Consider the following 25961-nt stretch of genomic DNA (forward strand, 5'->3'; position numbering starts at 1 on the left):
GCCATCTGGCCAAGCATATGATTTCCATAATTTGGCTCTGCGGAGGAAATATCAGGAAAAGAACCTACTCTAGCCTTCCATATCCCACATCTTTTAGTAGAAAACTTCTGTGAATGAGGTGAAATGGCTTGAGTTTTGATTTTCATGCTCCTCCTGGGGCAGCTAAATGTTTTCTTTGAAAATGCACATCTTTCAAGCAATTTTAGCTCAAGGGATGAGAAATCTTTCCTGATGTCAAGGTTCTGGATCAGAAATGTTAATTAAAAACCAATGGGAAGGAAATTGATATCCTGTCTCTAAAAGTCTCTGAAAAAATTCATTTCCTCAATAATCATCCAAAAGATACTGTTTACGGAACTAAACTTAAGTAACTGTAATAAGTTTCAAAACCACCGCATTTGAAACTTTAGGGCAGCATAGCATCTGAGGAGTTCAATGTGGCTATAATCTCATAACCCTAATAAGAAGGAAATGTCAAATTAATTCTACTTCTCATATGAAACTCTTATGACAGTGGATTGCAGTTGTTATGACTGCTGTTCTTATCACAGTTTTAATCACAAAAGGAATCTATCAGGAACTTAGATGTTTCATATTATTGTATATTAAGTTCATGTTCATTACATTGAACTTTGAAGCACTAAGTTTTGATTGGCCATATCATGTCTTGGTTCACTGTTAAATAAGACTTAACGATCCAGGAAAGGAATTAGCCATTAAAAACCCAAAGAGGATTGTCCAGCGGCAACCCATACAGATAAGTGAGATGATGAATTCTAGTTCACATACCTAATCTTTGTAATCAAAATTATAGCAAGAATGGAATTTGCAGACAATATGGATTGTATCAAAGGAACTTGATCCATTCCACTGAAGTTTTAAACCTTCTGCTCTTCTGGGAATGCCAAGGACCAGGGGATATCTGGAATGTGTTAGGATTCAAGGTTCATTTTCCCAATATCATTAGGTTAGTTCTACAAAAAAAATTGGATCCTACAATCTCTGGGACATATATACTAAAGATAGCTACAAAACCTACCATGTGGACAAATGTCACTATAGCTAGACGCACCCCCTCCCCCCCCAGTCCCAAACTACACCTTATTAGATTCTGGACTTTAACTTCTTTATGCAAAAGCCTAAGGCCAAGACTAGTGAGTGGGACTAGCATAATCATACAGTGGTGGGCAAGCAGCTATCACCCCTGGCATGGCTGCTCATGGTCAGGGCTGGCTCCAGGCACCAGCGTTCCAAGCAGGTGCTTGGGGCGGCAGTTAGAAAGGGGCAGCAGTTCCTTCTCCCCATTGTCGGCCGCGGCAGCTTCTTCCTTTTGCCGGCCATGGCGGCAGTTATTTTCCCCACTGCTTGGGGCTGCAAAAACTGTAGAACCGGCCCTGCTCATGGTAAAGCGGAAGCATGTAGGTATTCCTCACAATAGCAGTCCCTGCATTCTTACCCTCGTGGGAGAGCAGGTGGTAGGAGGGAGGGAGGATCAGAGTACCACACCAGGCCACAGAAAAGGTCGGGAGTACCAAGGGAAGCATTCTGCACCCACTCTGCAGCCTCAGGGGAGGTCATTCCTACATGAAGGACAATCTCCCCAGTATTGCCCCCGAGCATGCAGAAGCCTGCACAGCTCTCTACTGCCCCCTACTGAACATTTTTGGCTTGCTACCACAGTCTAGTCCCAAGAAGAGAGACAACAAGCCTTGCATCATGAGTTGAAGGTAAACAGACTGAGAAGAATGCTTGGGCCTGATTTTCCACTTTGTTATTGTAATCAATAGCGTTGTACCCATGGCGGTAAAGGGGATTGGGGGAGTACAGCAGAATGGAGTGTCCTCAATATAGCAGAGGATGAATCTAAGAATTGAGCCAAATGGCTCCAAATGATTTCAACAGTCATGACAACACCTAGGAAGAGAGGGAACAAGCTTCCAAATCATGCAGAGGTTTCTAGATCAATGTCAATACCTTGAATTACTCCTCAAAGCAAAATGAGAAGCCACTGAGATCTTTGGAGATGACATAATATACACTATATAGCTAGGACATGAAACAGACTTATTCGGTGCTAGCTGCAGACATCAAATGGTCTTAGAGGCTAGCCTCATATCAAACACGGTCATAATTTAATCTGGAGGTCAGAGACATGTAACTGTGACAAGATCCTCAGGGGATTAGTGTCCACCATCCTTTACTCAAAAATAGATGAAAAAAAGGCATTTTGGCCACTACTATGAGCTGGAAATCAAGAAGTGGTAAGGGATCCAGGACCACCCATATATAGTGAGCCTCATTCTGACACACACACAATCAATCTTTGGCATACAATCTACATGCTTTCCCTTTACCTATAAGCATCACCTCCGTTTTATCGGGACTGACTTTTAATCAGCTAATCTCATCCATTCCCTGCTTACCGCCAGATACTTGGAAAGCAGAGAGGCTGCACTATTTGGGTCCAATAAAAAGAGAAAAAGTAGACCTGGGTATCATCCACAAACTGCTGGTAATAGAAAGCCACTCTCACAAGCACCCCCAGCAGCCATCCAAACATGCTGAATAGGAGGAGGGGACAGAATAGAACTTTACATAAGAGAATTCTCAAAGGGGATAAGCAATTGATCCCCCACCTGAACCATCTCAGACATCAGAGAGGAAAGAGATCCCATCCATCCCAGCAAGGTGTAACAGACACTGAAATGGCACTGAAGGCTGCTGCCAGAGCTAAAGGAATCAACATGGATATTTAACGGTCTTTCCTGAGAGAGGAAGTCACTATCAATGAATGCAGTGGGATTCTTTTGCCACTAGCAGAAAGCCAGACTGAACAGAGACAGGGAAATCAGGGGACTCCAGCTGGCATCAGAACTGATTCACCAAAACGCTCTTTGTTGCTTTTCCCAAACAAGAAAGTTTAGTGACAGGGCAGCAACTGATCAGTTTGCCAAAGGAAAGCTAAACATCTTTTATTCTCCCTTCCAGAGGCATTAACAATCTCAACAAATAAAGGGCAAAATCACCTCCTCTCACATGCATGCAATTGATTTTACTGTCCATTACTGCATCTTGTGAATTGTGGTCTCTATGCAGGTGAGAGAGCAGCAAGAGTAGATGGAGATGGATCCCTCCATTCTTGTGACTGCTCTCCCAGCCTGTGGGTTGGAGGAGCAGCCACTCCCCATTTGCACTGGTCACCCAGGATGCTGAAGACACTGGATCTGCATAAAAAAAAAACAACCAGTTCCCATGGCTTGGTCCTGGCCTGCCTCTTTCATCACCATCTCAGCTGACCCACTCATTAATGAGCCAGTTGGGAAGATTCTTTACTCTGTGTGTAGATGTGCTCAGGCACTCGCCTGCACAGGGGCCACCCCCTTGTGCCCATGCACATCCCTTGCGTGAGGCTTAAGTGCCGTAGAGGCCCTCCCATCAACTCTTCACGCCATGGAGGAATCTCCTCCTTTGTGACTTGGATCCTATGTCTACATATACTTCTTTAAAAGCACGGAATAAAAATGTCAGCTACTGTAGGATTATTGGATTCATTTTATATTCTAAAAACACATGTTTACAACTACAGTTCCTTTAATTTCTATCTCTATCATTAATAAGTCAAACAGGCTAAAGTATACAACATTTAAAAGCTTCAAGTTTGGAAGGAATATCTGGAACATAATATGTTCTATAATTATTGCACAATGTGCTATTTTCTAGTCCTTATTCTGTAATGAAAGAGGTGCCAGGGCTCAAGCAATTTTTTTACTTTCATAACTGATGCGGCAAGCCCAGGGGTGCTGGGGCTATGAAGGGCCAAGCCTAGAGGTGCTGGGCCTCAGCCCTGGGAGCCCCTGGAACAAATTAAGTACTGCCATTTTCTTAATACCACCTAACTCTTAGATAATAGAGCTTTTATAAAACTGGCCCAATCTTAATATTCTCACTGCACATTTTTCTTCACATAATTACTTTCTTTTATTTTTTTCATAGGCCTTCCGACTTGCCTTTTGTGTACATGTCTGGGGACCACAGTCTACTGTGATGATCATGAACTCGACGCTGTTCCTCCACTGCCCAAGAAAACCACCCATTTCTACTCTCGCTATAACAGAATCAAAAAGATCAACAAAAATGACTTTGCTAATCAAAGTATGGATGACAGTTCTGATGCAATTGGTTTCCCTTTCTTTTTTCCTTTTCTGCTTCATGCCATTTTAAGTGGTAAACTGTCTTATATAAGACATGTCAAATCTATCAATGTCAGTGGGACACATTCTGAAAGTTAAGCATCTGGTAAAGTGCTTTGCTGTACTGAGGCCTAAGCCTTCAGTAACTTGACTATAGATTCACTAAAATTCAATCCTAGAATTAGTGCAAATAGTACAATACAAATAATTGACTGTTTACCTGTGTCCTTGCTAGCATTTCGAATTAACATGAAAGGGGAAAAAACCCACAGAGAATTTAAAGTGCTGTGGTTAGTTCTCTTCTTTAAAGAAAGCAATCATTTAAAAAGAAAACGAGTCCTTGTGGCACCTTAGAGGCTAACCAATTTATTTGAGCATAAGTTTCGTGAGCTACAGCTCACTTCATCGGATGCATGCCGTGGATGCATCTGATGAAGTGAGCTGTAGCTCACGAAAGCTTATGCTCAAATACATTTGTTAGTATCTAAGGTGCCACAAGGACTCGTTTTCTTTTTGCGGATACAGACTAACATGGCTGTTACTCTGAAAATCATCATTTAGGCAGTATATCCAGTAATTAGCAAGAGTAAGACAAGAATCTATGTAAAAGCTTAAAGAAGTTTCTTCATTTAAAGATATTTATTGATTTGCTCTGGTATGAACAGGAAAACCTTACGGAAAAGGAAATATTGAGGCTAAAATTTTCAAAAATGTGCTAAAGTTAGGCTCCTTGAGGCCTAAATTGTCAAAATCAACTAGTGATTTTGAGTCCCTCCATTTTTTAGGTAAGCAACTTATGAGGCCTTAAAGGGGCCTGGTTTTCAAAAAAAGTTCAGAGCCCCCACAATTGATTTCAAAAAATGTTCAGTACCCAGTGGTTTCCACTGAAATCAAGCCAGTTTTTGGGAACCCAAGTTTAGCCACCCAATTTTGAAAATTTTGTCCTGACTGATTTTGTTTACAAAGTAAAACACCAGTACTGAACCGTTAAAGTAGTGCACTTAGAATTAATCATGTAATGTAACACACCGACTTATATCATTACTTCATTAATTTGAAAATGCCCTATTTATTCTTATTGAGTAAGACTGCCCATCTCAAACATGTTTACAATATCCAGAGTCACTACCAGGCTCACAACCAACCTACTAATTTTTTTTTTTTTTTTGTGAATCCCCCCACGTACACACACACACACCCCTTTTAATGGTAAATACGTTTTTTGACCAAAAGAGAAAATACTTCTTTATGAAAAATTGTTTCATTTTGCTGGAAAAAAACAAAAATCAAAACCTGTTATCACTTTTTACTCTTTTCTACTGGAGAAAGTTAGAAAAAAAGGAGGCAGTGGGTAATAAAAGTGTTTGGATGGAAATGCTTACTTTTTTAACCTCCCTCCTTTCCTTTTTTCAGTATGAAAAATATTTTGCCCTAAAAAACTTTAAAAATTTCAGAAAATTTTGAGAATTTGACATTTCATTCTGAAATTTTTCAGATAGGAAAAATTTTGAACAAAAGGAGAATCTTTTTATTCATACTCATTTTTTTTAAACCAGCTCTCCTCAGAATCTCTCAAAATGTAACTTGTTCCAATTGTGTAATTTCACTCTCAGTGGAACACCCCCCCCCCACTTCAGTTGCTTACTGGACCTCCTAGAAGTATGTTCTGCTCTTGAAGCTCCCATAAATTGCATTTGAGCTCATTATTAATGGAAGCTGGGCCCTTTCAGAAGAGGAAAAGTTCTTCAAGCCTCAAATTGGCATTACTGCATTATTAAAGACCTCTGGAAGAAGTAATCAATGCTCTCCCATACAAGTACATGTGTGTAATTAAATACCCATATAAGGGGATGTTCATATGTAATTAAAATGCATTTGCTTTTTTTTTTTCCTTTCCTTTTTAGGTTTTAAGACAATCAGAAATAAGTTCTGGAGTGCTCTAAATATTTTATTAATTTTCTCTGCCAGACAATTTAAAGAGGATTGATTTGACATCAAATTTTATATCCGAGATCGATGAAGATGCCTTCAGGGAGCTGCCCCAGCTTCAGGAGCTAGTGCTCCGCGATAACAAGATAAGGCAGCTCCCCGAGTTACCGCCTACCCTGACATTCATTGATGTTAGTAACAACAGGCTTGGCCGCAAAGGAATAAAGGAAGAAGCATTTAAAGTGAGTTTGGGATTGACAGAAAAATCTCTCCTCCTCTCTGGGGGAAATTGTGGTCTGACCAGAGCACAGAGGTGCTATGTCCACCTTTATGGGTGGGCAGAGCCTTGGCTCTTCTTTCCAATTTGCTCACCAGTGTAGCTACACCAGCACTTTGTGGAATGCCCACTGCAGTGCATAGATGTTACCTCCTTCTCTGGAGCAGCAGGTAGACTGCAATTTCCTGAGTGACACCCTTCCTCCTGGTAGCAAAGCTATCATGTGCTGCCCTTTACTCCAGGCACATCACTAAATCACAATCCAGGCCTCGATCTTAATACATCTAAATAATAAAAATAGTGGGCCAGATTCTCATGCCTGATCTGACTCTTCTACACTGTCCAGTTGTCCCAAAGGAGCTACATTCTGGCTGTACCTGATCAGCTATGAATTCCTGCATGGGAAAGTGGCTCTCAGACAGCATAACAAAGTTTGCAGAATCAGCTCCTGCACCAACTGCTCCCTCTCAGCCTAGTACCTAGGGTGAGATGTGGAATGCACAACCCAGCCCCCAGACTCCCTGATGGCCTCTCACTCATGCATTCAAGGGGGTCTCAGAAATGGGAGAAAATCTGCCACACTATTCCACACATACACAGCTGTCATCCTAGAGTCTGAAAGAGCTTGGCAAACATTAATGAATTCACAATAGCCAGTGAAACAGGTAGGTAGTCTTATGCCTGTTTTACAGATGGGGGAATTGAGACAGAGAGGTTTACTGACATCCCCAAGATGATCAGAAGGGACGGGAACTCAGGAGTGCTGATATTCTGTACCTTGGTGTAATTAGAAGATACTTCTTCTCCCAGACTTGCCACTATTGATATGCAGGGGTCCATCTTACTTTTGGGGGAGGAGGGTAAAGATTATTATTTAGAAACATTTTGCTTGAACAAAAGTGATTTCTGCCAAACAATAACTTGATGACTCCTCAAAGTAAAAAAAAAAAAAAAAAAAAAAAAAACAGGTCCAAAGGAAGGGCTTTCTGCAGAAGTTTTTCTGCAGGTAGCATGTGCATTTTAAAACAATGCTGAGGTGAAGACTCCACTTAAATATTTATTTGCCATTCTCAGTTGCTTTACCAAGACAGCTGATCTCTGATAGTAACTGATCTTGGCTATGCATGTTCCTATTTATATTTCATTGTAGTTTTGTTTTTTTAAAACCTAGAGTCATGTTGATTTAAAAGGAATTGTTGAGTTCAGTTTCTCATTGCAAAGATGTATGTAAAACTTACTGTCTCCTTCTTGGAGATTTTACAAAATTCTAGTTTTTTTAGGAAACACTCCCCTTCCTTCTCTTCCAGGATATGGTTGATCTGCATCATCTTTACATCACCGACAATAACCTGGATCACATCCCACTCCCGCTCCCTGAAAGCCTCCAAGCTCTTCATCTTCAGGTAGATTACAAAACCAATTGATTTTTTAATAGCAAAACAGAACAACAGATATAACTGGGAGAGCAAACCAATATTAGTGCTTAGTGGTTTGTTTGTTTTTAAAACTTCAGGTAAACTCTTATTATCCAAATGGATCATGGGACATCTGAAACCTTAGGCTAATCAGGGTATTGAATACATTCACTCTTTCTACTCATTTCAGAGTCAGGTGACAAAAAATGACATTTGAATAATCCAACTAGTACTCCATCGGGATATGAATCATTAAAACTTATCTGTGCAATGTAAATATTTTCAAACATAAAAGTCCATATTCTCCACTGATATTATTTAGTATTGGCAATGGAGCCATTTTGATTTATACCAAAGAAGGAGCTGGCCCACAATTCAGAACATAAGTTTTTTACCATTTGTTATGGGGTGCTTTACTCATCACTAGGTGGCACCTCCTCCTGGATGCTCTGAGGATTAGCTCTTTACAGATCCAATACCCTATTCTACTACTTACTGCATCCCTGCCACCACTCTCTCTTACTCTCTGTGTCTTAAGGTGTTCTGTCTTCATGCTTAGCCCTCCAGCCAGGTCACTATAGTTCTCCCCTTCCAGGGTAGGGAAGTCCCTCTGGACAACCATCCTAGGCAGTCTGCACTCTGCTGCCTGGTCTGTGCCATTTCTCCTGTGGCTGGTAAGGGAACCTAGGGCCACCCACTATTCCAGGGACCCTATACCTGGCAACTGTAGTCTGCTTTCCCTCAGACTCTGTTGGGGCTTTCCCTGGATTCCTTCCTACAACTTCTAGCTCCCCACTCTCTGAGTGTACCAGTTCAAATGCTCTCCTCCCAGGGAGGAGCTACAGGCTACTAAAATCCATAGCATCAAACTCCCTACCCTACAGCCCTTGTCTGCTGTCAACTTACTAGCTTTATACCAGCCCCCACTATTCCTCCCCAGCTGGGCTCCATCTTCAATCAGCCCTTCAAGGCCTGGGTCATCCCCAGGTGCAGCCTATTAGCTTAACTGGCCTCTCCTCAGCCTCATAAATCCCTTCTGGGCTGCTGTGGGCTAAACACCCCATTGCACATTCATACTTTGATTCCAACCTTTTAAGAAATAAAGACCTGTATAGAATAAATGTATTCTAACAATGTTAATCCATTCTATTGGTTTCAAATGGCTAAACTGGGGCTACATACACCACTACATATTGAACAATAGTACAGACAGGTAACAAGCTGGATTCCCTCCTGCACCAATATCTGGCTGGTACAAAAGTGTGGGAGGGGCTCTCCACAGCTGTTAGATGCTCCTCATTTTGAGACATGTCATTTTAGTTCTAAAATAACCTATGCCCAACACAAATTTGGTGTCCTATCTTTTTATTGGTGAAAATTGTTTACCTCAGAAAAAGAATCACAAAGCTGGAGTTACAGGAAGAGTTAGTTATACTAAATGAATGAATCCCACAGAATTTTAAGCTTCCTGCATGAATTTTGTGTGTGTGTGTGTGTAAGCCCTTTATTTAGGACTTTTGACAAACATTGCATTCCAGATCTGTGCCTGGCAAGTTTAGAGGTCTGAGGATGTCAAGGAGCTGACTATAGTTCCATGATTCTTTGGGCTGACCTCTGCTGGACATGATTTTCCAGCTGGATTTGCTCTGGTCTCTCACCTTCCCACTTTCCTCCACCCAGTCTTCTTGGTCTTTTCCAGAGAGTGTAAGGGGTTGTTTCAGGCTGCAGTTTTATACCAGTTGAGAGCTCCTCCTCGCTGGGAGAATTGTCAGTTGGCTATCTGCAGCCAGAATCTGTCTCTTTTGCACTTTGAGCATGAAAAGGCACTGGTCTGGGAGATAACCTGGTCCTTTGTGCTTATGTTACTTTCTTTCACAACACAGAAAACATGTCAATGCATTGGTTTTCAAAGACAATTATCATCAAACATATATTTTTGTCTTTCTGGATATTTTTGCTTTTCTTTTTAGAACAACAACATTCAGGAGATGCATGAAGACACTTTCTGCAAAATGAAAGATGTTGCTTATGCCCGTCGAGCTCTAGAAGACATCAGACTGGATGGCAATCCTATCAACTTGAGCAAGACTCCTTCTGCTTACATGTGCCTACCCCGTTTGCCAATTGGTAGTCTCATCTAAGCTTCGACAGTGGCCAACACTGTCCTCTGACATGGTAGTGTCTATGACAAATGAACAAGTCATTGCTACAGAAAGCCCAATGCATATTATTTTCAGAGCTCATTCGACAGGTTTTTAATCAGTAATGAAATTAATGAAAAAGACAAACGATAATGTGAAATGCTAAGAGATGTACTGAAATATAGGCTGTGCGATGCTATAGATACCAATGCATTCAATACGACAACTGCATTGAATATATAGAAAGAGGGGATCAGAACAACAGAAACTGTATAACTTGGATGCAATCAGATGTAATGTATGCATGCTAAAATTTAATAATTTTATATAGATTTAAATTAATTATAACAATAAATGAATAACACAAAATGCATGTACGTAAGATCTATATCCACGACATTTTCATTTTAATTGGCTTCATACTCTCAGTGAAATACAAATCTTTGCTTTCTACTTGTTTTCTGAAGCACCAGATTGTTTTGGAGAAATCCTAATAATATTCCAAAATATTTGGAAAATATTGAACCTGCCCTTGTATCAATACCGAAATGTGGAGAATAAACATATACAAGTAAATAAATTTACATAAAATGCTTCTCATTGCCTTTGTAGTAATAATTGGACATTATAATCTTGATGAAACGCAAAGCCTTGTTTTCTTTATCTTTGCTAAGCTAGCCAGTTCTTTTGGAACAATAATAAAATCCTCAAGTTTGGAAAATATTGAACATTAACCTGTATCTGTTAAAGAAGCTGAAGAACTTTACCTGGAGTACCTTGATAGTCATACAGAACATTGTAGCTGAATAAGTTCAGTTTTGGCATATGATCTAAGTCTCCAAGTATATATAGCTATTTCTCTGAATTCTTCTTCATTCCTCCTGGAGTCTCAACAATTAGGATCTGGAAATTCTCTCACCCTGGCAATTTAGAAGAAATCTGTTTTCTGTTGAATGTTTAATACCTTCCACTTTGGAACATGATGGTCAAAAACAACCTGATGGATTCAAAGAAGCTGTTCACTCAGAAGGGTAAAGAGAGAAACGTGACACCCTGAAAATCTTTTGAAATATTTCGGAAAAAAGTTTGTGCTAGCCAATAACAAAAAATATCTTCCCACCTACAAAAACTAAAATTTATTTGGTATGAAAATTCACCTGAGCTTAAATGAGCATATGCACCATGTAAGCATCAAATGCAGCCAAAACAGTACACTTCGGCTGAGCCAGGCAATGGAAAGTCTGCACTTAGGAACACTGCATCTCCCTTTCCCATGCTTTGTGAACCACAACACGGAAGTAGGCATACTGGGGACATAGACAGTAGGTTTGTATGTGCACGGCATGAATTCAGAAGGGCCAAAATTAATGCTGGACTGTCATAGCAGGCTACCTCCACTACTCCCCCACTAAGCTTGAGAGTATTTTTTCTGAAAGCTAGATAGGAAGGATATACGTGCTTCAGGATTTCAGCCTCTGTTCTCATTTCATACTTCTGCTCAAACTTCAATTTTTCAGAGTTTTGCAAATCCTGGTATATCAGGGAACACAGGAAAATAGTTTATTTTTGCATTCTCCAGCCCCCTAAACATGTTCCCCCCCCCCCCCAAATGTGCTATAGCATCAGCCTTTCCACTGGTGAAGCTTCTTTTTGTCCTCAAAGGGCCCTGCTGTCTCAGACAACAACTGGTGGGTCAACAGTTTCAAAATCTCCCCCTACTTCAGATCAAAAAATCTTAATCAGCCGCTTTGTGTTTGGTAGTCCAAGGGTCACAAACAGAGATGCATTGCATTTTACAAGATAAGGACTCCACATTGGTTTGTTCTGCAGCCATTTTGTCTAGCCCCTGTGGTTCATTTTACCCACCTTGTCATTCATTATTCAATCTGTGACAGATAGGACGATTTCCTCCAATATCTTGGGGAGATCTCACTGTTTTAAATTTAGGTACCATTGCAGGATAGGAATTTTACCTAATTCCATGGGGGAGGGAGATCATAGCTCTCCAGGAACTAAGAACAGCGGGTGGAGACCCCAATTCTTCATGGGAAGGGTTGGAAGGACTTGACCTATTCATGGCGGTGCTTGTTCCAAGACAAGGTGTTTATGAACTTGTAACCACAGAAAAAAACCTTGTCGGGGTTTGAAGGACTGGACACTTGCTGGAGCTCTTGTTGGAGTTGGGGTGATCACTGGTAAACTTATTAGCATATTTGTATTGTTTCAGTATGTTCCCTCTGTTAATGCACTTCCTTTAAGAATAAATGTGCTTGCTTAGAAAGATTGTGTGGTAATTTACACCTATGGGCAATTATGCTGCTTAGAGCATAAAGCAGGCCTGTTTAGGCAGTCTGATTTGCTGGGGAATTCACAGTGTAGACAGGCAGCCTGGAAAAAAAAAAACTGGTCAGGAGGTAGTGGGACACCACCACCAAACAGAGGTGACAGCTGGGGAGCCTGAACCCTGAAAGTGGGTGCCCTTGGTGGATCATAGAGGGAGAATACTGGTGCAATTGCCCTGAACTGTGACATAAGCTGTATGTAAATTTTTGGCAGTCAAATGGAAAGTAATGTTAGGAAAAATGATCATTTAACATTATTTTTATCTGCTTCACACAGGCAATTACGATTTCCCACTACTAAACACTAATGGCAGAGGTCAAATTATACTGGTAAAGTGCAATATGTTTCATAATACTGTTTAAAATTTTTGAAAAATATTCAGTCCCTACTGTTGTTTGGCTGTTCTAGCTAGAGAGACAGTCCAGGGGAAACAGTGGGACAGAGAAAGCAAAGGAAAAGTGTTGGAAGAAAGGGGAATGAGTTATTCATACCCATTTACTGAGATCTGAATATATGAAAAATAGGAATCTCCCTTTCTCTCACTGCGTACAAACCACCTGTCTTTTCTGATTCCTGTTTTCCTGCTTTGTTTTTTATACAACAATGACATAAAAATCAGTCACAGACACTCAAACTTTACTAATATTTATGATTAATCATGGGAATATTTTTAAAGTGAATCCAGTGTTCACCATTTGAAATGCTGGATCTATTATGTAGGGCTCCAGCAGCTTCAGCATATTCTGCTTTCTTTGCTCGTGCTGCAACAAATAAATACACTCAGAGGCAAATAAATGGCTTCTTAGTCACTTTTTTAGTTGCCATACTGTGAGAGACTTAAAAAGCTCAATCTATTCAGTTTATCAAAAAGAAGATCTAGAGGCAATCCCAGATTAACCAGTGTTCATTTGCACAGGGCTCCCATCTCAGGGGGCCCCCGACCAAAGTCAAAAAAAACCTCTGAGCAGTTTGGAGAGTCCATGCACCAGATCACCCACTCAAATTTGGCCAGGCCGCCCCTCCATCATGAGGGAGGGGTGGGCAGGCCAAACCTGAGCAGTGTGGACCTTTATGAGTGTAGAGCAGGTGAGGAGAATGGATAGAGCTGAACACCTGGGATCAGGAGAAGCCACCCTAGCTCCGGATAGGAGCAGAGCACTGAACTGCGGGGGCACCGGTGAGTGACCAGGAAGGTCCCGGGGCACTGGTGAGGAGGTGGGGGGCAATTGTTGATGGACTATGAGGTGAGTTTTGGAGAGCTGCAGAGTGAGAGGTAGGGGGCAAGCAGGGGATGTTAAGGGCAATGTTGGGGACTGTGATGAGTGGGATGTGTCCAGGCTGCTGGGATGTGTGTGGAGGCTGTCAGGATAAGTGGGGACTGGTGAAGGGTTGTTGGGGTAAATATGGGGTAAGAGGGGCATTCAGGGTTCTGTGGAGGGGTGGGGAGGGAGGGTCGTTTGGGGTCTGTATGAGGTGGGTTAAGTATGGAGTGGGGTTCCTTTGAAGACCCCCCCCCCTTCTCATAGTGCACAAGGACCCACAATTGTTTAATCTGGGCCATGACTTGGCCATGAAGAGAAGGTACCAGGCACTAAAGGGTTCTTTAATCTACAGAAGAAAAGTATAGCAAGAACAGCTGGATCAGACAGAAATATAAGATCCCAATGATCAGCTGCCTGGTGAACATTAAATAACTGCTCTGGTAAACTTGATAGTGTGGTGTTCACACAAAGGGGTAAATTTTCAACATAGTGGCTGGGGAAAAAGTGTACAGCTTTCGATACACCATGAGCTGAATGGCATATCAAACCTCTCTGTACATCACATTGAAAAACATACATACCCGTTGTATGCCAAACCAAAATACCGAACAGTGAACGAAAGCTTTGTTGGAACTTCTGTTTGCTGAATACTCAACATTGTGGCAGTTGCCTGGAAAACTATTAAGAATGAAAGGACAAGGGACTACATTCTTGTAGGACAACTGCTAAAGGGAAACAGAGTCTTTTTTCATTGTCACAGGTTCAAAATGACTCTGCTCAGTAGTGACATAAAAATCTTGACCACCTTAAACTGTAGAATTATTTAAATGGAATGGGTTGATGTTAGAAGTCTTCTTCCTAGTGAGCAGGCCATCAGCAAAGATGTCATCATTGTTAGCACACTTTGAAGAGGCCCAAGATGCTAGCACTTAACAAGTAAATTTACTTAACAAGTAAATAGAAAAGACTAAATAAAATAAAATAAAATAAAATAAAATCATCATCTTAATAGATAATCATGACTACTGAATTACCCTATCACCCATATAGTTGGCCCTTCTGAAATGGGGTTAAGGTATGTTAGCAATATAGTGTGGAAAATGGAGTCTGTTCTGTGAATACAGAAGACCTGTTTGTCTGGCAACTTTCTTAGTGCCTGATCCAAAGCTCATGGAAGGCAAGGGAAAGACATCCATTAACTTAAATAGGCTTTAGATCAGACCCTTAAATACTTAAATGTAATTGAGAAATAAAGAATAAATAGGGAGATCTGCTATAATTAATATGACATGCCACAGATACTGGAATGATATGTCAGAGCATCTCCAGACTACTTCATTACACAACAGAGTCTAGTTCAGAGACCATATTTGTAGTTGAACCTCGCTCAACTGCATTAAACAAAATGTAACATCTCTCCCACCCTAGTTGCAGCTCATCCCAGTAATTGTTGGGCTATGTAAGCTTTTGTTGTGGTTGTCTCCATAATAACTTAAAGCAAATGAGGTTTGCTTTCACATACCCATACATTGTATGAAGTGTTGTTGTAGCCGTGTTGGTCCCAGGATATTAAAGAGACAAGGTGGGTAAGGTAACCTGAAGAAGAGCTCTGGAAAAGCTTGTCTCTTTCACCAACAGAAGCTGGTCCAATAAAAGATATTATCTCACCAACCTTGTCTCTCTAGACATCTTCAGTTAATTATTTTACAGACTACTACTGCCATCGTGTGTTGATACATTATACAACTTTGTATTATACCAAAGCCTTATATTAAAGATAAATGTACTTGTCCTTCGTTCAAGCTTGCTATGCTCATTACTGAGAGCATCTTTCCCTTTGTAGTCCCAGTATATCAGTCTGCTAGAATTTTCACCGTGGCCTCCTTACTGAGTACTAATGAAATACATGGAATTGGTTTGAGAATAAAGCACGGTGACACAGTATGAAATTTTGTTTATTAAACCAAAAGAAAAAAAACTAACTGTAATTCCTTTTGCGACACTCTGTTTCAAAAACAGCATTTTAAACACACTCCATTCTTAACTGTTTTTTTTCTGATTTAGTATTTAAATAAAGAAAAAGCCTGCCAGAACTATTTAGGTTAGGAAAATGATTACAACAACTGTATCGTGATGACACCTTTCCCACATCGAGATAATACTGAGGCATAATATTCAAAAGCCCTCAATGGGTATTGTCTTAGTTATCTCAGAGATTGCAGCTCCCTCTGTGATAATAACCACATATGACAACTACAATTACCCGGGTACCATGAAACTAACGACCCACAGGAAGAGGCATACAGATGGGGGACATATATTAGATAACTAGAAGGCATGGATATGCTGTAACCTTTAGTATCCCAAGGCTACCCCTCTGCATTCAAAAGGAGGCAGACCTTAGGACCACATTACAGAGCTTTGTGGGCTGCATTTTAGCCCATGGCCAGGTTTTATTTTTGGAAATCCCTAAAGGTAGAGTACATAAGGCAACATGCTCCAGTGACTGGGCATGGGACATGAAGCAGGAGAGCTGGGTTGAATTCCTGTCCCAACCATTTGCTCCTTGTTACCATGGAGAAGTCACTTAACCTCTCAGTGTCTCAGACATCCTATCTGTACAATGGAGATAATAACAATCACTCACCCTTATTTTTGAGGTGTTTTGAGAGCCTCGGATGGAAATCTCGGTATATGTAGCAAAACGTAGACTGGTATTAAAGCTAGGAGTGGGGCTGGGGCCTGGAGGTAATAAAGGGGTGACACCCAATTTTATTTCTTAGCCCCAGCCTCCTGACCTGAATCAAAGTCACAAAGGTTAATATCCTTGTCACATGACAGGTGCCAGCATCCACTGACTTCAGGGGTAACTGCTACACTAGGTTTGATCTATCCCAGAGTTTGGGGTATTTGGATCAGGCATCTTGTCTCAAGCCCATCTCTAGTTAAAACCCATCCACAAAGCGTGGCAGGTGTGTGGGGTCTGAACATGGTGCAGTTGCCCCGCAGCCTCGGGCAGCAGACAAGGGATTTGGCTCTCTCAAGCCTCCTAGGCAAGAAAAACAACCTCAGGCCCCCTCTGGACAAAAATTCCTGTGGAATGTTCAGTCACAGCCCCGCCCATTGCTTTGTGATTGGCTGTCCGTTGCCCCCGGTGACTGGGATGCTATGTTCAGTGTGGACAGGACTCCTGAGGCAAAAGGAGGCCGCCAGCCCCGGTGGCACTACATCCGCGGCCTGTTGAATCTGTGCAGGGACAAGGGACCAAGCGGCATCTCGCACCGGGGGCTCATCATGTTACGAGCCGCTATAGGAGTTGGGCATGGCCCCAAGGCAGGAGAAGCTGGAAGGAACAGCAGCAGACAAGGACAGGAGGTGCAGGAGACCAGCTGGTTAAGGCCAGGAGGAGCTGGCAGTAGCAGAAAGAATCAACAGTACAGAGGGAACTGGCAGCTGCAGGAGGAGATGGAGCCAAGGAAGCAGCTGGTGGTGCAAAAGAAGAAGTATCTGGTGGAACAGGATCCTTACATATCCCTGACTAGCCGGTGGAGGAGCCGGCATTTGTGGCAGCAGCTTTCTATGCAGGGTCAACAAGATCAGTGGCCTGCAACAGCAGACAGGGCCCTGGTGTGGGGGAGAAGAAGCCTGGGAGGATTTTCTCACTGCCACTATGGCACTGGGCAGAGGCAGCCAAGGGCTGTGCATCCCTCTCCTAGGTGGTACCACTACAGACTCCCTAGAAGGAGGCGGTGTTGGTGGATGGGGGGAGGCAACAGCAGGGGATCCTGGAAGAAGAAGCAAGCAAAGCGTTGGAGCACAACACGGCGCCGCTGGGTCCCCAAGTTCCGTGTACCAGCAAGTATGCGTGCAGCTGTAGCTGCACTGCTACGACCCATGAACCTGTGTGGCTGGCGTGCACCAGGGATGCGTGCACCAAGGAACACAACTCAGTTCATCATGCACCAGGTGTATCAGGACATGCGGCGGCAGGAGAAGGAAGCAGCAGCAAGCAAGGGAGCAGCAGCAGTGTCCACTATAGTTGGGGAGAAGCCAGCGATGCAGCACCCCAGAGGAAATAACATCTGCAATCTGGTGGCAGAGAACTTCTCTCACATGGTCACCCTCTCTGCCATGAGCCCAGAGAGGTGCATCTCTGATGGGGAGGAGGAGGAGGAAAGAAGACAGCAAAGCCAATTTGGGCCCTTCTGTCAGGACCTGGGGTCCCATCTTGGTATCTACTGTGAGACATAAAATAGAGTCATGGGCAGTGCAAGGAAAGTGTCTGACTTGTGGAATCATCAGCTATTAAGAGCAGTCCTGCTCTTGACATTCAGGTCCCTGAATAAATATATATATCTGCACTCCTAACCATGCTGCCTACTGCCTAGTGATTCACACATGCTGAGACAGGACCAGGATGATGAAAGCTACAGAAGTGCATGGGCTAGTTTTGCATAGATGTGTCCTTTAGCTCTGATAGGTTCCTCAAAGGTCTATTCAGGTCCCTCTTTTGCACATATACCCATTCAGGAAAGCATCCCTATTCAGAAAAGCACTTAAGCACATGTGAAGTCAATAGGATTCATGCACATAATTAAAGTTAAGCATAAGCTTATGCATTTTCCTGAATAGGAATGCTTATGTGCTTAAGTACTTTCCTGAATCAGAGTCCTAGTTAGGACATTAGCTGGGAGAATACTACTTAATTCGTTAATTTATTTAGATTTATACAAACATTAAAATGTATTCACCCAGAGCCTTGGGTAACTTTGGGGTCTATATACTAAAAAACCCAATAATACGATAAAAATAAATGCATCAGCTTCCCTAAAACCATCAAGAAAGGAAAAAAAGTCACATTCCAGCCACAGAACACTACTGTCAATGGATCTATCCTGACCCTCAGCTCACCCTCCCCTCACAAAAAGCCAGTGAAAAGAGAGAGGCTTTACAATGTGTCCTAGCTTCAATCTGTTAGCCGATGAAAGTTTAGCCCCAGATACCATAGAGTACATATCAGTAGTCTAATCTCTAGGTGACAGAGACAGGGATTGTGAATGCACAGTCCGCATCAGAGAGAAATCATCGCTAACTCAGAGATAGACAGCAATAGAAAAAAAAGCCTTCCTGGCCCCTGCTGCTATATGATCATCTAACCCCAGCTGGGGATCCAACAAGATCGCCAGATTAAGAATTTGAGTAACAAGTGACAACCATATACCAAAAGTTGAAAGGGCACATATAATAATCCTAGCCATATCTCCTGGTTCCTTGTGCCCACCCCCTAGGCAGCATCACTTCCGCCTTATCTTCATTGAACTTCAGCCTGGTTCAGGAGCTTCCTTTTGTACAACTGAGTTGTGGGAGGTAATGAACTGTGATTTGTGTTGTTGAGTTTGAAGTAGGTGGGGCTACAATTGTTCCCCTTCTCTTTGATAGCCCATATTCCCCTTGCCCTTTCCCTATAGATAGAGCCCTACCAAATTTGTGGCCATGAAAAATGCATCACAGACACTGAAATCTGGTCTCCCACCATGAAATCTGGACTTGTGTGTGCTTTTACCTTACACTATACAGATTTCATGGGGGAGACCAGTGTTTCTCAAATTGGGGACCCTGACCCAAAGGGAGTTGCAGGGGAGTCACAAGGTTATTTTAGGAGGGCTGCGGTATTGCAACCTTTACTTCTGCACTGCCTTCATAGCTAGGCGGCTGGAGAGCAGCAGCTGCTGGCTGGGTGCCCAGCTCTGAAGGCAGTGCCTCACCAGCAGCAGCGCAGAAGTAAGGGTGGCGATACCGTACCAGGCCACCCTTATTTCTGTGCTGCTGCCTTCAGAGCTGGGCAGCCAGAGAGTGGCAGCTCCTGACTGAGAACCCTGCTCAGCAGGCAGCAACACAGAAGTAAGGGTGGCAATAACATACCTTGCTATCCTTAGTTATGCGCTGCTGCTGGCGCAGGTCTGCCTTCAGAGCTGGGCTCCTGGCCAATAGCCTCCGCTCTCCAGGTGCCCAGCTCTGAAGGCAGCACCTAGGGTTGCCAACCCTCCTGGTTTTGCTGGGCGTCTCCCAGAATCAGGCTCTATCTCCTGGAGGCTACTGAAACGAAACCAGGAGAGTTTAGGTCACTTAAAGTCCAGTGGCGCAGCAGGGCTAAGGCAGGCTCCCTGGGAGCAGGGGTCTCTGCACACTGCCCGTGCCCCGAACACTGACTCTGCAGCTTCTATTGGCCGCAGAAAGTTGTCTTCCTAATCATAGGGGGTGATAGCAGAAACTTGCTTCTTCTGCTCATAAACAACTGGAGCACAATTCTACAAAAGTGGTCAATTGTACAACCATGGAACTGTGGAATTCATGGAAGCATGACTACAACAATGTGAATATGCATAATGAGTGAAGATCTGAAGAGTCAGTTTTTGCTTGTTTATGATTAAGTTCTCAGGCCACTGATATTTTAATGACCAGTTTGGATGGAACTGCCTATTAATTTTGTTTGTTCAGCTGTGGGACTAATTGCGGAGAATGTAATGCAGTGCAGTTGATTCAAATTTCTTTTAATATGGCTATACTTTTTAATTGGCTTGAATTAATCATGGAATATTTCCCCCAGGACACTATTCACAATTTATCTTCAAGTTTTGTGTCATCTTTTTGTGCAGAGTAACAAAGATGGAACATCAGTATGGTATTGTTCAAAGTTTGCCTTGCAGGAGCTAATGTCTAGTATAAAACACTATGACAAAGCTCTGTCCTTGCCTCCATGGGTCCTGCATTTCCTGGCAGATTTCGCTAGCCTCAGAGGCTCACTGTGACCCTCCACGTAACCCTTCTCTCTCTAGAGACAAGGGTCACAGTCTACTGAGCCATTTTCATCATAAGCCGGCGAGGGAGGTGAGAGAAGTTATCCTTCCTTGCACAGTCTCTGTTGTCTCCCAGTCTCAGTGATTAATCAGGGGGCAAAGGTCTGGGGGGGAGCCCAGGCCCACCCTCTACTCCAGGCTCCAGCCCAGGGACCCTAATAGTACCAGCTATGGTAGCTGACCTTTTAGAAATATGACATGTACAATTCTCTGGGCTACTTCCCCCACAGCAGCCCCCACTTCCTCAAGCTCCACTTCACCCTTACCTCAGGGCCTCCTTCCTTGTGCCTGATATGGTGTGTACTACTCAGTCTCTCCAACAGCACAACTTCCTCTCACAGCTCCTGACATGCACACCCACCTGACCAACTGGGAGGCTTTTAACTAGTTTCAGCCCGCCCCTGATTGGCTTCAGGTGTCCCAATCAACATAGCCTTCTCCCTGCATTCTGGAAAGTTCTTAATTGGGCCCAGGTGTCTTAATTGACGTGGAGCAGCTGCCATTTCACTTATCCTGGTACCAGGGATTTGTTTAGCCTGGAGCTAATATATCTATCTCCCACTACTTTTCTATAGCCATCTGGCATTGCCCCATCACAACACTAAATATGAAGCTATTTACAATGTTTACATTTTTTCCTTCGGAGAGATTGTTTTGTTTCCTTATTTATTTGTTTGTTTTTAAGTGAACACTTTAATCTTCCTGAAATTCTTGTAATCTTACAGTGAAGCTGTTGTTAAGCCCAAGAGTCTGAATGACAATGATTTGATTTATTCTGTTTTCTCCTGTAGATATAGTTGGGGGAAAAGCACTCTGCTCTACTGCTCAAACATAATCCAAAGGAACATGGGTTCAGTATGGTTTCTGAGAAGCATTTTAAGATGGCAAAATCAAAGTTCATTGCATCTTTCATAGTTTTGTCTCTTGTGATAAGAGATGATGGATTTTAGAGGAGAAGAGCGTTGTATGTCATTTTATCTCCAGAGAGCAGAAAGAAAACCTTCACTTTGGAGTTATCTACTGTAATAGAGGGAAGGAAGTGACCAGGGTTAAAAGTGGACAGAAATCCCTAAAACTATTTTAACAGTGAAACAGCATTTACCAAATGTGTGATGAAGATCTTATATATAGTGCCAACCCATGGATATTAGAATTGAGGGATAGGAATCCCATTATGAAATAGAACCATGAGAAGATCTAAATTGTTATTAAAATTGTTTTAAAATATGACCAAGGATATAAAAATATTTTACTCTAGCATGGCATTTGGCCACTAACTTTTAACAGGTCAGATGCTGTGGCAGCGTCATGACGCTATGGCATTGGTTCAATCTATTCCTTTTTAGCGAACTACATTTTGCATCTAGACTAGTGCTCTCGACAAGCAGGATCTAATTAATCTTTAGGTGAGATATGAATAGTTTTACAAATGTGGTATTTCAACTGAAGAGTCACGTGTTCTATTTAATTATAAAGATCACATTTCTTAAGAGATGAATAATTTCAGGCATACACTGTCTGAATATGGATACATACTATATAATAAAATTGAAATGTCTATGAGGTAAGTGAAGCGTTCTGACATCAATGTCAATCTGAACTGAATGCATCCGATGAAGTGAGCTGTGGCTCACGAAAGCTTATGCTCAGATAAATTGGTTAGTCTCTGAGGTGCCACAAGTACTCCTTTTCTTTTTGCGGATACAGACTAACATGGCTGCTACTCTGAAATCTGAACTTGACCTAGCTTCATGTGTAATTTGAAAAGAATAGTTTCACTTTTATTTAATCTAAACCACAAGTATTTTGACAGCATATTATTAACATTTAGAATAAACTCAGTCAATGTTATAAAATGAGGAATATTGGGTGGTGTCGTTAACGATACTGCTGTCATTACGGCTCTGTCAGGATTTCTAATGTACACTAGGGAACTTGTGAGGATTATTTTCATTGAGTATATGTTTGTAATACATCAAGTGGGAAAACAAAATCTTATACCTCATTGAGTCTGAGATCTCCAAGCCTTCTCCCAGATTTATTTCTCAATTTGCCAAGGCCTAAATGTTGGCCACAATGAGTGACATAGACCCAAAATGGGAACGCAAAAGCATTAGTCATGCAGGAATATTAATATAATGTGAGATTTATTCCTTTAGTGTAAATACCTTGTGTTACTTCATTTTAATTATTGTTATTTTTTATGTCAATAATTTTCAATAATAAAGGAGGGGACACCAAAGTGGTGTGCAACACAAGTAATGTGGGATTGAAATAAGGGACATTTGCTAGTAATGCTCCTAGGAACCCTCATGCTTCATTCCTCTGATCCTGAATTTCGTTTTCTCAGCAGAAAGGAAACTTTCACCCAGATTTCTAGTCTCTTCACCTAGAAGCTTGGCTTCTGAGGTGTTAGCAGGGAAACCTTTCCACTTTTTGGAAGAGATCTGACACAAGAGGTGTTGAATCATTATCCAGTGGGTGTGTTTCCAGTGGGGTCCTGCAGGGAATAGGTTCTTGGACATAAGCTATGAAAACATATTTATCAGTGACCTGGAAGAAAACATAAAATCATCCCTGATACAGTTTGCAGATGATACAAAAATTGTGGCAGTGGTAAATAATTCCGAGAACAGATCCCTGATACAGGGCAATCTGGATTGCTTGGTAAAGGGGGCACAAGCAAACAATATGTGTTTTAATATGGCTAAATGTAAATGTATAATCTAGGAACAAAGAATGTAGGCCATACTCACAGAATGGGGGACTCTGTCCTGGAAAGCAGTAACTCAGAAAAAGATATGGGGATCGTGGTGGATAATCAGCTGAACATGAGGTCCCAGTGTAATGCTGTGGCCAAAAGAGCTAATGAGACCCTGGGATGCATAAACAAGGGAATCTCAGGTAGGAGCAGGAAATTCAGAATTAAGGTTATGCTTAAAAGAAATCAAAACATATTAAGGAAAGAAACATACAGTTAAGGCACTCAAACAACTTTAACTCTGAGCTGTAGTTATGCCACAATAAAAATTTTGAAAATAATCTGATGTTTTAAAAAAATCAGTGCAACTTAATCTGGGACCACAACCACTAAAATATATTATTCATAATTCTATATTTATTGCATGGTGTCACTACAGGACACAGTTAAGGTTGCTTGGGTGCCTTATTCATGTCCCTCTGCCATGCGTTTGGGAGAGTGCTGGTGTAGGACCTGAAAAGGAATTTTAACGCTGTCTCAATGGTGGGGTAATGCTCTACAGAGGCGTGATTTCTAAAGCACACTAATGTGTTGTGCACTAATTGGTCTGTGTACAGCCTGCTGGTGCATATTAGTGTAATATGCTTGGAACAGTACTATGCTAAAGAGCACTAGGGGAACTTAAGTGTGAAACAGCAGGATCTACATGGACCAATTAATTCACAACATCTTAGTACACCTTAGAAATTATACCTCCAGAGAGTACATTACCCTACCATGTAGACAAGCCCTTAGACTTTCAAGGTAATGTATATACATATGTTACATGCATAACACATATACACACAACTTACTGTATTGCACACAAAATATTATGTTAAAAGAATATTAAAGTTTAAAAGCCAAGCATTCAAAAGTTAGGAAATGCCACAGTTGAGGTTGCCTGTGCAACCTTAATGTGGCCCTCTAGTGCATATGGACTATGATATAATCTTTAATTACATGTACACATACTATGTTTTCCACTGGACCCCTGCCTCATTCAGAACACAGGATGTATTTATTTTGAAAATGAGTCAAGCAGGGGTGAGTAGTAGAAGAATCCCTGCCTCATTTGTTGCAGAAGTTGGAAATTTAGGATGGCAAAAGGTACCTAACACAAAGATCACCTAACACCTAACACCTCCTGCTGAATTTCGAGTCTCTGGTCCAAAGTACGGATGCACTAGAGAATTTCATAGATTCCAAGTCCAGAAGAGACTATTGTGATCATCTAGTCTGACCTCCTATATAACACACACTGTAGAACTTCTCAAAAATCATTCCTAGAGCAGATTTTTTAGATAAACCTCCAATCTTAATTTAAAAATTGTCATTGGTGGAGAATTCACCACAACCTTGAAAAATTGTTCCAATTGTTAATTATTCACTGTTAAAAATGTACACATAATTTCCAGTCTGAATTTGTATTAGTTCAACTTCCAGCTATTTGGATCATGTTATACTTTTAACTCCTAGATTGAAGAGCCAATTATTAAATATTTGTTCTCCATGTAGATACTGACAAACTGTAATCAAGTCACCCCACAATCTTCCTTTTGTTAAGATAAACAGACTGAGCTCCTGGAGTCTGTCAGTACAAGACATGTTTTCTAATCCTTTAATTATCCTCATGGCTCTTCTCCGAACCCTCTCCAATTTATCAACATCTTTTTTTAATTGTGGACGCCAGAACTGGACACAGAATTCCAGCAGCAGTCACACAAGTACCAAATACAGAGGCAAAATAACCTTTCTACTCCTACTTGATATTGTCCTGTTGATGCATTGAAGTATCACATTAGAACCATTTGGCCACAGCTTCTCACTGGGAGCTCATGTTTAGCTGATTATCCACCACAATGCCCCAGTTTTTTTCAGAGCCAGGGCTTCATGTAATAGAATTCCCCATTCTCTAGGTACGGCCTATATTCTTTGTTCTTCAGCTATATATTGAGCTGGATTCAAATGTATATTGTTTGCTTACACCCTCTTTGCCAGGCAACCCGAGATCACTCTGTATCAGTGAACTGTCCTCTTCATTGTTTACCACTGCCCCAAGTTTTGTGTCATCTTCAAGCTTTATCTGCTAATTAATAAAAATAAATTAAATAGCCTAGAGCCAGAAACCAGTCCCTGCCAGACCCCACGAAAAACATATCCATTCAATGATAATTCCAGTTTACAAAGGCATTTTGAGACCTATCAGTTAGCTGGCTTTTAATCCATTTAATGTGTGCCATGTTAATTTTATATTTTTTAATCAAAATATCATGTTACCAAGTCAAATGCCTTTATAGAAGTCTAAGTATATTACATCAACATTATTAAATTTATCAGCCTAACTGATAATTTTATCAAAAGAAGATATCAAATTAGTGTGACAGGATCTATCTTCCATTTTCCTATGTTGATTGGCATTAATTATATTACCCTCTTTAATTCTTTATTAATGTAGTCCTGTATCAGCTGCTTCATTATCTTGCCAAGGCTAGATATCAGACTGATGGGCCTATAATTACCCAAGTCTTCCAAATAACCATTTTAAAATATTGGTACAACATTAACTTTCTTTAGGCTTCTGGAACTTCCCCAGTGTTCCAAGACTTTATTAATAATCAATATAAATGGTACAGTGAGCTCTAGAGCCAATTCTTTTAAAATTCTTGGATACAAGTTATCCTGACCTGCTGATTTTAAATTGTCTAATGTTAGTAGCTGCTATTTAACATCCTCTTGAGGTATTAGTGGAACGGAAAGAGTGTTATCACATCATAATGACTGCATCATCTGGTTTTTTCCCCCAA

The 25961-nt window shown here is 41.5% G+C and overlaps 1 protein-coding gene across 1 annotated transcript in view; it reads left to right on the top strand.

Moving 5' to 3' along the window:
- EPYC (epiphycan) overlaps positions 1-9952 on the top strand; it is a 28649-nt gene extending 18697 nt beyond the window's left edge. Inside the window, exons 3-6 of the mRNA XM_077807697.1 lie at positions 3994-4152; positions 6159-6361; positions 7704-7799; positions 9782-9952. Of these exons, the coding sequence (XP_077663823.1) occupies positions 3994-4152; positions 6159-6361; positions 7704-7799; positions 9782-9952 (629 nt within the window). The remainder of the gene's footprint in view (positions 1-3993; positions 4153-6158; positions 6362-7703; positions 7800-9781) is intronic.
- Positions 9953-25961: the final 16009 nt, after the last annotated feature.

Source organism: Eretmochelys imbricata, chromosome 1 (genome assembly GCF_965152235.1).
Source record: "Eretmochelys imbricata isolate rEreImb1 chromosome 1, rEreImb1.hap1, whole genome shotgun sequence".
Classification (NCBI taxonomy): domain Eukaryota; kingdom Metazoa; phylum Chordata; order Testudines; family Cheloniidae; genus Eretmochelys; species Eretmochelys imbricata.